At 35.0% G+C, this 16,059-nt stretch overlaps 1 protein-coding gene across 2 annotated transcripts in view; it reads left to right on the top strand.

The window, feature by feature from the left end:
* Window positions 1-16,059, top strand: part of Nkain2 (sodium/potassium transporting ATPase interacting 2) — a 920,355-nt gene that overhangs the window by 391,292 nt on the left and 513,004 nt on the right. For both annotated transcript variants that reach the window (XM_051175496.1, XM_051175495.1), the window contains exon 2: window positions 3,275-3,412. In XM_051175496.1, the coding sequence (XP_051031453.1) occupies window positions 3,275-3,412 (138 nt within the window). The remainder of the gene's footprint in view (window positions 1-3,274; window positions 3,413-16,059) is intronic.

Here is a 16,059-nt window from a genome sequence, read left to right as displayed (position 1 = left end):
GTGGGAGTGTGTGCATGTCTGTGTGCTTGAGTTTGTGTGAGTGCATGTTTGTGTGGCTGTGTGTGTGTGTGTGTGTGTGTGTGTGTGTGTGTGTGTGTGTGTGTGTGAATGTAGGCCAAAAACCGATGTCTTTCTTCATCACTCTCTGACCTTGATTTTTGAGATGGTCCCTCATTCAACATGAAACTTGTTGATTTGCCTAGAGGGTTGGCCAGCAGGGCCCCAGGATTTTCATGTCTCCACCTCCTCAACACTGAAATTATAGACACTATATTTGGTTTCCAATACTATCTTTGTGTCCACAGCATAATCAGATGTGATAACTCTTATAATCCTTAATCTACATTGTCTGACAATCATGTTTATGTCCTTGGGTTTGTGCGTGACTGAGGAGGGGTGTGTATGTATTCAGGACATTGGGGGGGGTTCAAACAATATCTTATTCTTATATTTACTACTTTTCCTGATGGAAAGAAATCTGAGGAAAAAACTGAACTATGCCTAAAAATTGTCACCCATTGTAGATTCACTGAATGGCTTCCATTCTTCAGTGTAGCTTTAAATTACAACAGAATTAATAAGGCAATTTATTATCTACAATATAACAATGAAAAAAAAGAGATGGAGTGTTTGTGTGTGTGTGTGTGTGTGTGTGTGTGTGTGAGTGTAAAACATCCTTTATAAGGTTTTTCTTTCTTCATAATCTCATGAGGAAGAAGCTATTAGTTCTGTCATGATGAACCTAATAAATCCTGTTAAATTTTCATGTTAGACTTGCAAACTTAGCAAGCACATCATTGTTTGTATGTTTTTATAATTAATGATAGCCGTATGATCTTCTCATGTAACTGGTCCATTTGTTCAGAAAGTTCTCACTGCTTGACTGATCTGCTCTGTGTTTTTCTCCTGCTGTGTTCCCATAGTTATGATGCTCAAAATACAGAGTTTAGATTTTTCTTGCTGTTGGCTTTCGTTTTTGTTTACCATTTATTCATACGCAAAAAGAAGGAAGCTTGATGTGGAGATGAGCTTCCATATACATTACTAGGCATTGTCAGAAGAACCACTTAATTTTTGACACATTTTATGCAGGCACTCAAGGTGCATTCAGCATTGCTCTCTTTCACAGATAGATGTCATTTATCTTGCTTAATACTTGAAATAGCTAAGGAATGTTTCTTCTTCCTGGAAAGTACATTTGTTTATGGAATTGCTATGTTCAAGCCCTAAATATATTTGTGGTCATTAGCCAATAAGACTATTGTATTGTGTTATCTGGTGCTATGATGCATTTAGCATATGAAAGGGACCACAGACTAGATATCATCATCATCATCATTGACCCTTCCTCCTATCCCTCTTCTTCCTCTTCTCTTTAATTTTCTCTTTTGACCCCTATCCTTGCAAAGACACAGTGACATCATCTGTTTAGCCTGGCTTGTAACAACTACAGTCATTGAATGGTTTGCGCTTTGCTTTAGGAAATGGCACTATTATACAAACAGGTTTTGGGGAATCTCTTTTCTCTTTCACATCTTCAACAGAAAGTCTGTTACCTAGCTAAAGTACTGAAGTAGGAATGATGCTCTGAAGTCTTCAAACTAAGCCCTATGTACAAATTTTAAATTTAAAACATGCATATAGGTAATATTATAAGAATAAGCAGGTTGTATTTATATAGTTAAGAACATACATGCATACTCACACACACACACACACACACACACACACACACACACACACACACACACACAGGAAAAGAGACCATGAATTTCAGAGAGACCTAGGAGAGTACATGGGAGAGATGGGATGGAGAAAAGAGAAGGTAGAAATAATGTAATTTTGCTATAATTTCCAAAATACTATAAAATATGTATTACTGAGAGTGGATATCTGTGTACATATACATGAGCTTCACATATCTGCCACTAAACATATGTAGACGTCAAAATGGGCGGACAATTCTTGGGAAAGAGTTTTCTCCTTCCATTGTTGGCTCCAGGGATCTAACCTTTGAGTCATCAGGCTTGCGCAATAAGCACTTTTTTTTTTGGAGGGGGGCAGGGTTTCTCTGTGTAGCTTTGTAGACCTGGCTGGCCTCACAGAGATCCTCCTGCCTCTGACCCCTATATTCAACCCACCACCTTTCTATTCAGAAAAGGGCAGGCCCCCATGAATATCAACAAAAACATGGCAAAATAAGTTGCACTAGCAGAAGCTCCTGCCCTTGTATTAAGACGGCTCAAGGCGACCCATTATGAGGAACAGGTTCCCAAGAGCCAGCCTGGCTTTTGGTATTTGGAGAGTTTTTAAATTACCACTTCATTTGAAATCATGGCTGAGGTTTCCCAAGTCTTAGTGTGGAACACTGAGACCATTTGCAATGTTTTCTCTGAACAATGAGTTTATTATCTGTCCACCCGAGGACACACAAGAAAGCCAACAGACTATTTGTTTTGTTAGGATTTGCCAGCAATCTAATTTCACCATCTAGTGTAAAATGAAATTTCAGAGCTTCTTACAATTTGTTGCCGTTATTTTGCTGTTATTTTTGTCTGCTCAAAATTCTTCTATATCTTAATTACAAATTGGGGAGCATAGATTAGATGTTCTTGCTTTAAAAAATGTCATTATCTTCTTTTCTTTTTCACGTTCTTATTTCCTTTTTGGCCTTTCTTTTACATTGTCTGTATAATAAAAATCGGGTTGCTTTATAGCTCTACACTGTTAGGATTGATAGGACCCTTCCCATCTGTTGAAGTTCTTCACTTTACAGTAGGGTGTCAGACACTCGGAGAAGAAATGACTAATGTAGCTTGTTTGGTTGTGGATCTTCATAAATCCTAGTGCCTCGCTGAGTTTCTTTTTATTCCCCTGTAGCAACTCCCCTTGTGAATACCCAACTTACAGAGTGACATTTGAAGAGATCCAAAGAAGCCCTGCATGGGGACTTGCTTACCTTTCTGGTTGACGATGTCAAATGATTGATAGTGCATATAATGATATTGTGTGTGTGTGTGTGTGTGTGAATGTACAAATGACATCTTATAAATAGTGCTGGGTGCCTCCACAGAGCCATCCCTGAAAGGTGAACAGCTCTCTGTGGATACTCAGATGGTGTTCTTTTGCAATATGACTGTTAAATAAATACCCTACCACCACATATAATAGTAGAGTCATACTTGCTAATTACAATGTCATACTGATCCTTTCATCTCTGACTCTGACATTTCTCATTTGTGCTGACTTATTTCATCCTCTTTTGCTGTTCTAGGTTTGTGTGCTGGAGAGGCAAATATTTGATTTCCTTGGATATCAGTGGGCACCTATCCTGGCAAATTTTGTACATATTATCATCGTCATCCTTGGTTTGTTTGGGACTATTCAGTATAGACCTCGTTACATTACGGGAGTAAGTATTCTTTCTGCATTTATCATCTTTACTCAACTGGAGAAAGATATGCAACCTACAAAATTCTTGCAAACTAAATATATATTCTACTTTAACAGTAGGATAGTCTTAAATCATGTGTTTATTTTCATAGTGCCAGATAACATCAATAGTAATTGAGTTTAATAATGGATGTAATCATGTTGTATTTTCATTAATTGCACTTTGGACAAATGGTTTCATATAATTACAAGCAAAACCATGATTCTATATTTCTAAATTACCAAGTTGTGACCTCTGAGTTATGAAAATTTAATAAGATTGTTTTCTCATTTAAAATAATCCTAGCTCAAAAAGTAGACAAACATAGCTTAAAACCAATGCAAACAACTATATACTACTGACGTTAAATTTTCAATTCACATTAAGGGTAATGTTTGAATTAGTTGTATGCTGGATATTTTGGACCATTGTCTCTGTGCTTCCTGTATTTTCTCATTTTGGCTCAGAGGAAGTATTTTGCATTCCTATTCAAGTTAAACTTACTTAACATAAGCGAAATTCAACTGTGTTTCAGTTGCTATGGGAACCATAACAGGATAATTTTTTTTTTAACTTTGTATGTGCTTCAGATTTCTGCTATCATTCTTCATTTTTGTAGGGTTCTGTGTTAGTTTGATGTTTTGTTTACTTATTTTATTTTTTATCGTTTATTTTATTTTAACACAATCTTTTCTCATTTTGTATACCAATCTCAGTTCCCACTTCCCCCATGTAGCCATCACCCACCCTCCTCTACTCCTCAGAGAGGGTATGGCTTCCCATGGGGAGTCAGCATAGTCTGGCACATCACTTTGAGGTAGCCCATCTAGGTTGAGCAAGGCATCCTTCCAAAGTGAATGGGCTCCAAAAATCCAGTGCAAGCACTAGTATAAATCCTGGTCACACTGCCAGTGGCCCTACAGACTGCTCAACTGTCTGGAATTAGTGAGCTCCTACTAGCTCAGGTCAGCTGTTTCCCCAAAATGGTCTTGACCCTGTTGCTCATATTATTGCTCTTCCCTGCCTTCGCTAATGCAGAGTATTTGTTGGTGGTAGTGGGTTTTTTGTTTTGTTTTGTTTTTAATTTTTTTCATTTTCTTGTTTCAAGTGTAAGCTATTTTTGTCTTATTCTATTTTTGTATAGGGACTATTTTAAATGTTACAAGTAGTTTGTGGTTAGTGTTAGTACAGCTGAAGATCGGCTACAAGTTTCATAAAACTATCTTCTCATACAAGGTGCCCATTTGTGGCCAGTAAAGTACTTCTGTGCATAGTTGAGGCTCACTGGAACTGAGGCAAGAATGTAATGAAGATGTATCCAAGAGGTCCAGTGCCCTAAAGAATCAAGAGAACCCCATAGTCCATGCATCCTGGAACGTGCTCTGTGAAAGGACATGCAGTATATGTACTGTGGTAGCAATCCACAATATAAAAAGTGTTCTGTTGCTAGGTAAAATTTTTCTTAATTTAAGTTGTTTTAGTATTGCCCATATAAGAAATTCATACAAATATAAAAATTATTTTTATCAGATTCAATTCAATTGTTCTCTTTTTCTCCAACTAGTTTCCCTGTCTTAGTCTCTCTCTCTCTCCCTCTCTCTCTCTCTGCCTCTCTCCCTCTCTCTCTCTCTCTCCCTCTCTCTCTCCCCCTCTCTCTCTCTCTCCCTCTCTCTCTCTCTGTGTAGGTGCCCAGTGCACATGCCAATGAGTTTAATTAGGGTTGCTCCCATGACATAGCTGAGGGACATTTCCTGGTGCTTGGGCACCCTAGATGTGACTATACCATCACCTGAAGAAAAATGATTCCCCTTCTCCAGGGACTGATTCAATTTTCATAACTTCTCAAAGAGGGGTGTGGCTCCATGAGACCTTACACCCTCAAAGATGGATGTTGATGGTCCAAGCTTGTACAGCTCAGGTGCAGGTAACTGCATCTTCTATGAATTCATGAATTTAATGACTAGCAATTACAGAAAACACCTGGCACAACACTTCTCCCCATCTCCCTCCTCTTACACTCATTTTTCTCCCTCTCGCGTTTCTTAGTCCTAGGAGTATGTGACATACAGATCCTGGTTAGGTTTGAGTACTTAACAGTCATTTACTCCCGGCACTTGGGTCCATTTTGAATCTCTAAGTTAATTTGCACTAACTTACTGCAAGCTGAAGTTTCTATAGCCAAAGTTGGGAGCATCACAGTCTATGGATACAAACATAAATAATTAGGAGGCATTTTAACAACATGTCCTTTTAGCAAAACAACTTTAGTAAAATCTCTTCTAGTACCTATGAGTTTCCTAGTCAACAGCATTGGACCAGGTTTTCATGATCACGAATGTTTTTCCGCATGAGGAGTATGACTCATATTCACTCAGAAAGATTCAGTCATTCTCATAATAACTATGCCACTATTCTGCCAGTAAACATTATCTTGTCTGTGAGATCACAATGGCAACATGCCAAGTCTACATCTGTTAAGACTATGGATGACTCTTTTCTTCCAATAGCTGGCATCGCACTTTCTACCACAGTGAATACTAGCTAAGAAGGAGGGTGCTTGGTTTAATTTTTTCTGTGTTCTATGCCCAAAGTAAATTGTCTCTTCATAAATATGGTCTTATGCTCAAATTATGATGGGAAACTAAGAACAATAGCAATAATCTGTGTATTTTTGGTTGTCTCTGGTACCTACCTAACAATACCTCATAGAGCTAAGTCTCACATTTGGCCGTGGTATTTACATTTAGTTACTGTTGGCTTCTAGAAGTATCAATATCCACTCATGCAGTGTAACTTCATTCAAATTATCATTTTTTTTGTTTTATTTTAAAAATAAGGTACATTTTTAGTTAGCTATTGAAATTATTAGTTTCCATATAGTGAGTTTTAATAGTAGTTTTTCATAATAGTTAATTTTGGTTAACTCTGCCTCCCATACTTTCTTTAACCCCTCAACAAACCAGTTGGATCTAAGGTAGGGACTATAGCACAATGGCTAGGAGTGGACCATTTGAAGTCAAAATTTCAAGGCTGAAATTTTGGATCTAACTTGCTATTAATGGCTGTGTACAAGTTTGTCTCATCTGGATTCTGTAGTTTTTCTTAAAAGTAGAAGCATTGATTATATTTTCTAATAATGTTTTAGTTGACCGACTATCAACTATAAATGAAAAATCTGACTTTGCGCCCTTTCGTGATTTTATTCTTATAATTAAAATTGCTTTGTGTGCTGGCTGCTGGTGGCATCCACCATTAAATCCCAGCACTCAGGAGGCAGAAACAGTTGGATCTCAGTGAATTTGAAGCTAGCCTGGTTTAACAGAGTGAATTCCGGAACAGCCAGGACTATTACACAGAGAAACCTGTCTAGAAAAAAAAAAAAAACATAAAACAAAATAAAACAAAAACGTTGCTTTGAGTATCATTAAGTAAAATTGCATCTATATGAATGAATAAATACTTGGAATGAAAACAAAACTGTCCAAACAATTTTAAAATGGAGATGGAAGTCTTGGGTAAGCAGTATGCTAGTTTATGAAATACATTTATCACAACACTGAGTGTTCAAAGGTGTCCAATGCAAATTAGCTGTAACATTTTTTCTTATTATTATTCAAAAGTAATACTAAATAAAACATTGTGGCTGTAGTATAAGAAGGAATGTAAGATGCTGGTTAGACTGTATTCTGAGCAAGTACTTTGAGAGTACCCTGGATTCAGTTATAATCTTTGCTTAACAATTAGTTCTTTGTCAGGTTGTGTTAGACCAAGTTGAAACCCTGCTGAGGTTCTGTGTCACAATGCATTTTCTCACTATGCCCTCACTTGCTCATTCTTACAGGCAGCACCCAAAATGAATGCATGGAAGCTTGCTTTTAGTTATGATTGTCTGGCCTTAGATTGGCTTGTTTCTTGCCAGCTCTACTTGGTTTAAATTATCCCATCTACCTTTTCCCTCTGGGTTCTTTCTCTTCCTTATGTCTTTCTTACTTCTGTATATCTGGCTTTCCTTCTTACTCCATGCCTGGCTGGGTGGCTGGGTGGCTGGGTGCCTGGCCCCTGACTTCCTCCTCTTCTTGTTCTCTTCTTGCTTCTTCTTCTGCTGCTGTTTCTCCTCGTTTCTCCTTCCATTTATACTCTCTGCCTCCCCTCTCCATCCTTGTACCTGCCTTGCTATTGGCCATTCAGCTCTTTATTAGGACTATTTGGTGTTTTGGACAGGCACAGTAACACAGCTGCACAGAGCATAACAAATGCAGCATAAGCAAAAGCCACATGCCTTAAACTGCTATTCTACCACACTCTGGGTTGATGTTTTCTGGAGACACTGCATTACACCAAGAATCAATCATTTGCTTGTTTCGAATGCTAAATTTCTATATTCAAACTCAGTGAATTCTGGGTGAGAAGTGTAACCTCCAAGTTCTGGTTGAGAATTCCTTTTTTCCTTTAGCTTATTGCTTGCTCTCTTACAATATCATGTCATATTCAGCTAAGACACTGAAAATAGTTCTGACAACTGCTTTCTTGACAACCATCTTAATCAAATCAGCATAGACACATTTGTGTTTTCAGTTATGTCGGGCTCTGGCCATGATCATTATTGTTCTCAGTATTTATCATGAGGTATCTCTATAGCCATAAAACACAATTTTCTTGCTTTTTCCATCTTTACTAACAGTCCCCTCTCTTCTCCTCTCTGTTGGCTTTTCTCAAAGCAACACCGTGGCTTTTGGAGTTGTATTGTATCACTCTGTTTTCCATAATAATTTTTAGGTTATCCATTTCAGTATAATTTCTATGACTAAGGGTCTAAAAGTGGCTTCACAAAAGTAGGGACATAACATAAAAATGGAATAAAATTACAGTTTGTCCAAAGAAGACAAAGAAATTGCAGTTGAAAGAATCTAAAATAGAATCTTAATGTTAGAAATTCTACTTCATGAACCATCTAGAGAAGAAAAGGGCATAATAGGAGGCTGTGGCTCACATTGACGTATTGGCTATAGTCAAGACTTAAGACTTAGATTATAACAATGACATTTCTTTCCTTTCTAAAGAAGCAGCCCTTTGTGATTTTTATATTTGTCCTTTTATGTATTTTATCAGTAGTTCAATTAAGCTAACTCAAAATTTCATTCCTGACATTTTCTGGACAATTTTGTGTATTGATGAAAAAATTTAAAATTTACCATATATCATCATATAACTTTAAAGCTTTTGATATAATATAAAATTATAAACATATTCCATTGTACATTTGAACCTTCTTAACTTTAGTGCTTATATCATTAATTCGTATGTTTTACTTTATAAAATATCCAATGTTCCCCATGAAAATACTCTTGTGTTTGTTTCTGAATTATTCCTTAGTAACAAGGCCTAATAATAAAACGTATATGAGAGTTTCATATTCTAAATTGTAGCAAAATACACTGTAGTCAGCATGTACAATGCACCTTGCTAGCTCTGACAAACAAGTGGCCTCATATTTGATATGAAAAAATATTACTTTTTAATATTCTTTTTATCTTTAATGAAATCGAATTTTTGTATGATTATTATTGATTTTGTTTAATTTGGGTGAGAAGCTTGGGATGCCCACTCAATTTTTTTAAAATTATTTATTTTAATAATTTATACATTACATACATGAAAGCCTACAGTATAAAATATATTATAGTATAAAATATCAAAATACATGATTTTCTCATATATTTATAAATATTTAATAAGGTGTTATATATTAATATATGTCATATAGTTATAAGGATAGCTAAAAGCCTATTAGTAAAATTTCTCAAAAATAAGTTTATATATTAATATAATAAAAAATTATGACATTCATAATACTAATTGTAGATATGTTCATCTAAAATGCAATAAAGCATTTTAATGCTTACTGTTTTCATCTCTTTAAAATAAAATCTTTTTGTCTTTGTAATTTGTTCTATTGCTTTTGAAGTTTTAAAAGTTAAATACAGTATTACAGTATTACCAAATAAGGGTTAATTTATTGTTTCCAATTTTACTAAAACAAAAAGACCAGTGCCCTGAAATGAACATTAAGAAGCAAGCATCCATTGCACATTTCCTACCTAGGAAGATGTACAAATTAGTAATAAGACATATTAGTATTTTTAATTAAAAGTTCCCCAGAACATATGAATACTCTCTGAGATGCCAAGCACAGTAACAAAATAAAAAGAGTATAGATAATGAATTTTGTTTTATGACTAATTTTACTGCTCATAAGCATAAAAAAAGAATAATTTTCAAATTTAAATCAATCAATTATAACAAGCAATATTTAATCTTCTTTGGGAGCCTCGGGTATTTAGAATAATACAATATGATCAAAGAAAATAAAATAAAAATTTCAATTCCAAATAGAAATCCAGATACTATAGAAAAAAGTAGGCACTATATAATTCATGACAATAAGTGAAAAAGTCCAGATTAACTCTGGTGAAATTATTCATAAATAAATATATGACTCTGATGAAAATGTTACTTTATGTTAGAAATCAAATTATGTAATGCATATTCACTTGAGCTCAAGATACTGGCAGTATGCAGTGTTGGGTATCAAACATGGTTTGTTAATGACAGTAATGTGGGTGAGTTTCACTCATCAGTCCTTTTATAATACCTCAAGGAACTTGTAGGTTTCTCTTTCTGCTTCCACAGCAGCTTTCATATTGAGATCACTGCTTTGACCCTCAAAATATTTCTACCCTTCCTCCTCTGCCTATAGAACTCATATTAACCTTATGCAGACTGCATGCATTGCTGTATGAGTAGGAAACAGAAAAGGCAGCTGCTGATCCTTGAGCCTGATGGCTGAGCAAAACTTGTAGCCATCATGCATGTGCCATATGTTTTGACTTCCTTAACTGTGCCTTCCTAATGAGATCATGCTAAAGAAAGGACACCCTGCCATGCTGGGCAAAACATGGGTGTGATTAGCTGATTAGAGGACCAAATGGCAAATCCAAGGCCCCTTTTGCAAATCACTTGGATATAGCAATTCGGAAGATTTACAGCTATGTAATGAGTATGAGGAGGAAGAGGAATTCTGTACTTCTGCTATGCATTAACTGCTATAATCAGCTATGCTACTATTTTTCATTATTCATGGAGACCATAAATAAACACTATTGAGGAATACTTATTGGGTCTAATTTCAAGTAATTTGCTTTTCAGCTTTAATGATGTTGCCTCCCTGAAAATATTTGCACTCCTGGAGATCCTGTTAAGTTATTATTCTGTGTTCAAGTAGATACTTCCTTGCTTTAAAAAAATCAGAAAAAGAAAGGTATCTAGGAGAAAACTTACTAGAGCTAAAACATTAATACTGTGTGATTCCTGTGTTCCAATCAGACAATCAGTGTAGATTATTGACTAAGAGTCTCTTAAAGCAGAATCAAATTAACAATATAACTAATGATGTGAAGTCTTTGTGAGAGTAAGTATTTTGGCATAGGCCTAGGAGTACGACAAAGAATATACTATTACATGTTTAATAGGTTTGGCCTGTTGTCCTAAATAGATAATATTTATTTATATTATCACACAGCTTTGTGAATGCAGTTTAACCTCTTAGGAACATTCACTTCTGAGAAAATGTGAGTCACTTATTGTATGAGACTTTACTTCGTGGTCTCATGTTAGTCTTTGGCTCTGACTTGAGACCTTTAGTGTGTTTCTTATAATTACATTTGAACATTCCAAATACTCATTTTTAAATGTCTTCATATTTTTTACAATGAAGTTTTAAATATATATATATTTGTGGAGTTAAAAACTCTTTTCTAAAATAAACAATGATATTTTTGTAGATCTTTAAATCAGTTTATAACATAGGGTTTAGTTTAAAACAAGAGCATTTTCTTATCCTGATATTCTCTTTTTATATATTACACTTAGAAGTGTGTGTGTTTCCTTGACGCTAATTTATTCATTTGTTTAGGTATATGTTTGGTCTTACTATCTAACGGCAATGCAAGCCTCAGGCTTATGATAGTCTCAATACAAGGACTGGGATTATATGCTTGTATCATCATTATACAGTACCTGGTAGAGACTTGCCAACAACTACTCATTTTTCAGTCACAATTTGATTTTATTTTTCTTATATTCCTGGTTTCTGACTAGTTTTATTTTAAAATCACAAAATATTTCATTTTTAATATACTTTCATATTTTTCATTGCATTTATTGATATTTACTCTGCTTTTGCTTTGAAAGGAGGGCATGTGTCATAGATGTCCCACTTAGAGCTGATCAGTCCACCCAGTTATGAATCTCCATATTAATTGGTAACTACTGCAAAAGCAGCTTCTATGATGAAAACTAGTAAGAGCTGCAAAAGTCTATGATCATAAAGATGGGTAGTAGTTGGGGGCAGAGTGGTATTATATCTATTTAGTAGCATAACAGTTCTCCCCTACTGCCTTTGACCTACCCAGCCACAACTTCTTGGCCCAGTTAACAGTACAAGACATGAGTTGCATCTAATGGAAAAAGCCTTAAAGCCAATGAAAAAGTGACGGGTTACCATTATAACTTGCTCCTAGTGTAGTACCTAAGTCAAAACTTGCCAGGCTTGCTGTCATATAGCTTGCAGCATTCACAGCTACTAAGAATGTTGATGACTCTTCTCCAGTAGCCTGCATAGCATATTCCAGCACCATGGAAGCTAGTCATGAAGGATGAAGCTACTAGACCAATATCAACTTGTCTTCCTGTCCTGTAACCAAAGCATGTGTTGTCTGCAGGAATAAGGTCTTACCATTGAGTCTTGTTGTGCAACCAAAATCAATAGCAGACTTCAGTCTTGTTTTGTGGGTCTCTGAGATCCATTTGATTGGAGACTGAACTCATGAGTCTTAGAGGCATGGTTTTCCCCGTGAAGTACTCTGATAACCTCTGAAAGTCCAGTTACTCTGCATACAGAGCAATTCTGTGTGGTTTCTGATATGCCTCCTTGCAAGTAGGTCACTTTGTAAGGTATGCATTATATTAACTCTAATTATACCAGAAGGCTTAAAACCATTATCTCTCATGAATACATTCCCATACTTTGCCATGTACACTTGTATATTATTTTTTTTATTCTAAGCCTACTATCATATATGCCATTTTATGTAATTTTTTGCCTATCAATTTTTTAATGAACTTTAATTTTACATTGCCAGGTTGTTCTTTCAGGTTGTCTTGGCCCCTTTGGTCAAAGACATTTGATTTACTAAAATATTACAAGTTTCTTATTTACTGAAGATGATATACTCTGCATGCTATAAGGTCTTTCAATATTTTTCTTCTAATATATTTATTGTTTAATACTCTTACATTTAATATTTAGAACATGGTAGGAAGCATTTTACTATTTAATTTGTATGTGGAACCAAAATTGTTTTCTTTTATATGATCATCAACTAATACAACCATTTATCATATTAATGATTTTATTATTTGAGCTAGTTTTCCAATAGTTCAAGGTTGTTTCAAATTGGCTATGTAGCTTAGGTTGGCCTGAAATAATTCCTCTTGTTTCTGACAAGTATTACAACTCTGCTATTTTATTGGGTCACATAAAGTAATTTCCTAGTGTCTCTTGTTTTTTATAGGTATTTTTTGAAGCAAACCTCTCACAGTTAATGTTTAATATTAGGCTCAAGTATATGTCATATTTATAATCTATTCCAAGAAAATATTAACTAGCAATCTGTTCTATTCTGTTCCTTGGTATAAATGTGGAGTTTAGTACTTTGTTTTTAATTGTATTGCTGTTAGTACTCAGTAAACTGTCTTGACCCTTTGTGCCATACTTTCATGTTCACCTTGAATTATCTAGAATAATAAATATTTTTATTTACTACATTTAATTTTGTTGGCTTCATTAGTACTTCATTTGAATGTACTGTTTTACTAGTATGTTCTGGTACTGGTTTACCATTAATTCACTAGTAATACTTAGTTTATTATGTTAAGTTCTTAAATAGTTATCTTCTACTTTTAATACTTACTGTTCTAGAATGGAGGTTAATAGATTGCTTTTACCTTCCAAGCATTTTCAATTATGTATTCTTCAAAAAGTAAAACTTAGTGACTTAATGCTGTGACTGGAGTAGTGTAAATACAGCTAGAAATAGAAATATTTCCTAGAATCCTCTACAAAATGATCTAGGACCAAGTGTTTCATAAATCAGCTTTGTAATCTTCTGTACAGGAGCTGTTCATATTTCCCTTTTTTTTATACTGACAACAAACATTTTGACAAATCATTATTTTCTGGAGATTTTGTTTAATTTTGTTGTCATAAGCTCCCTTGTTATAACCTTTTTCTCTCTTTAGAATCCCCTCAAATCCTCATTGGTCTCTTTTGTGTATTCTGTCTTTTATAAGTGGAAAGTGGCAATAGATGAGATCAAAGGCATCTACTTCTTAATTATGTCTCCTAATTCAAAGTAAGCAAGAGGCAGATTCTTCTATAAGCAACACTTTCAGAATATTTGAATAATTTTCTGGCCACAGAGGAGCCAAATTGATAATACAAAATTTTAACATGTCTTATGTTGGATGTTACATGCTTTAAGGGCCAAGTAAGAACTTTAAAATTTACTTTTAAGATTGACTCTACTGAAGGATTTCAGCTTCAAACTATTTGATTCTTCAATTTGTTATTTGGCTTCATTCTATAAATCCAGACAAACTGACAGCAAGTGAAGAAATTCTTCGAGAATAGTGATTGCTTCATAACGGTTTTTGTGTAGTCAGAAAGGAATCTTTCTGTCACAGGATGCTGTGGAAGTTGACCTTTCAGAGGCTGTGTGAATTGTTTCAGGGGCAGGATGCATTCTGATTGCCCAACTGTCTTCTCAGTGAAATAGTTGTCATTTTTCTGGGTCATCTTATGCTACATCTGCCAACATCTTGTCAGTGGTTTTGGAGACTGCAACTCATCAGGGAACTCCATGTGTGAGAACATGTTATCTGTACTCTCCAGTTAAACCTCAGACCTGCCATTTACTTGAACACAGTGGAGTCAATTTTCTAACTTCTCCCTTTAAAAAGAACACTTGTATTTAAGGGATTTTAAAAATGGAATGTTTTTCTTGAATTTAGGAACATATTGTATAGTATTTATATTTTAAGAAATATCATACAGTAAGAAATTGACAAGTGTTTGCAAGATGGACTTTGGAAGAGAATTTATTGTTTCTAAATGATCTCATTGTGAAAAAAGAAATTGGGACTTACAGAATCTTTGATTGTTTTTTGTTGAATTGGTGTTATGTTATGGAGTTTAGAGCCTGCATGCACTTCTGAAGTTGTATTTTCAGAGGAGTTAGTATCTAAATTTTAAAATTTGCTTTGTTGCCATTTTAACTTCTAAAACCTGTGGCTTTTCTTCATTCTTTGTCCACTCTTGTTAATGTTTTATTGTTATTGTCTTATTGTAGGGATTTCTTCAGTGACGTGGAAAGTGGTGTTTATAAAATAGTGGTAAATGACGCCTTAGGGAATTGTAAGACATTCAGTCCTCATCTGTAAGTCTGTTGAGCACATTGACGATACTATCTTCTTAGGGATGCTCCTGTGTATAAACAAGGGGAGAAATTCTCTCAATTGTAGTTCCTCTTTTCTTTTTTTTTTTTTTTTTTGGTTGGGAGCCACCAACAAGCGCCCAAATAAAGACACAGAGACTTATTATTAATTATGAATGTTAGCTTAAGTTTAATTTAATCTCCTTCTATTCATCTCTGTTTTGCCTTGGGCTTTTATCTTCCTTTATGCTGTATGTCCTACTATCCTACCTCCTCTGTGTCTGTGTGGCTGGCCCCTGGCATCTTCATAGTATCTCTTTTTCATTACTTGCCTTTCTCCAGCCTAAATTCCTCCTTCTGCTTACTATCTCTACCTGGAAATCCTGCCTACACCTCCTCCCTTGCTATTGACCCATCTGTTTTAATTATACCAATCAGGCAAAGTAAAGCAGCAGCACATCTTAACACAGTTAAACAAATATGCTGCAACATAAGCAAACACAGCATGACTTTACATAGTTAAACAAATGCAACACATCTTTGCATAGTTAAACAAATATTAAGCAATGCAACACTCACTGGCTGCTGTATCACTCCCTGTCTGTCAATCTTGAATAAGTGTCCTAAAGGTGAAGTAGGTAACATTTGCACTGTCTTCTTTACTCCACTACTGTTGATATAGTAATGTTGGAACTGAATAACTTACCATGAAAACTGGAACACATGCTGATAGAAACCAGATACAAACCATTATGTGCAATGCTCAATAGAATTAAGGACTTACTAAAATAAAATATGAATAAACAGAAATAATTTCATAAATATGTTCTCTTTATTACCAAGGGATATTTTTCTGTTGAAACTCTCCTTTATTGAACTTAGTAGTTTTTCACTTTGTCTGACTACACCTCTCCTCTTACAACCACCACTATGCCACCATTTTAACAAAACTTCTGTAAGTCTGTAAGTCCTAGCACATTTTAGTATATTGTGCCCTGTTGATATGCAAAAATACTTATTCTGATCTAAAGAAAATTTTAAATATTAGCTGTTTTTATTTAGGTAACATAATAT

This window comes from Phodopus roborovskii, unplaced genomic scaffold (assembly GCF_943737965.1).
Source record: "Phodopus roborovskii unplaced genomic scaffold, PHOROB, whole genome shotgun sequence".
NCBI lineage: Eukaryota > Metazoa > Chordata > Mammalia > Rodentia > Cricetidae > Phodopus > Phodopus roborovskii.
This window is presented reverse-complemented; position numbering and strand designations above follow the sequence as displayed.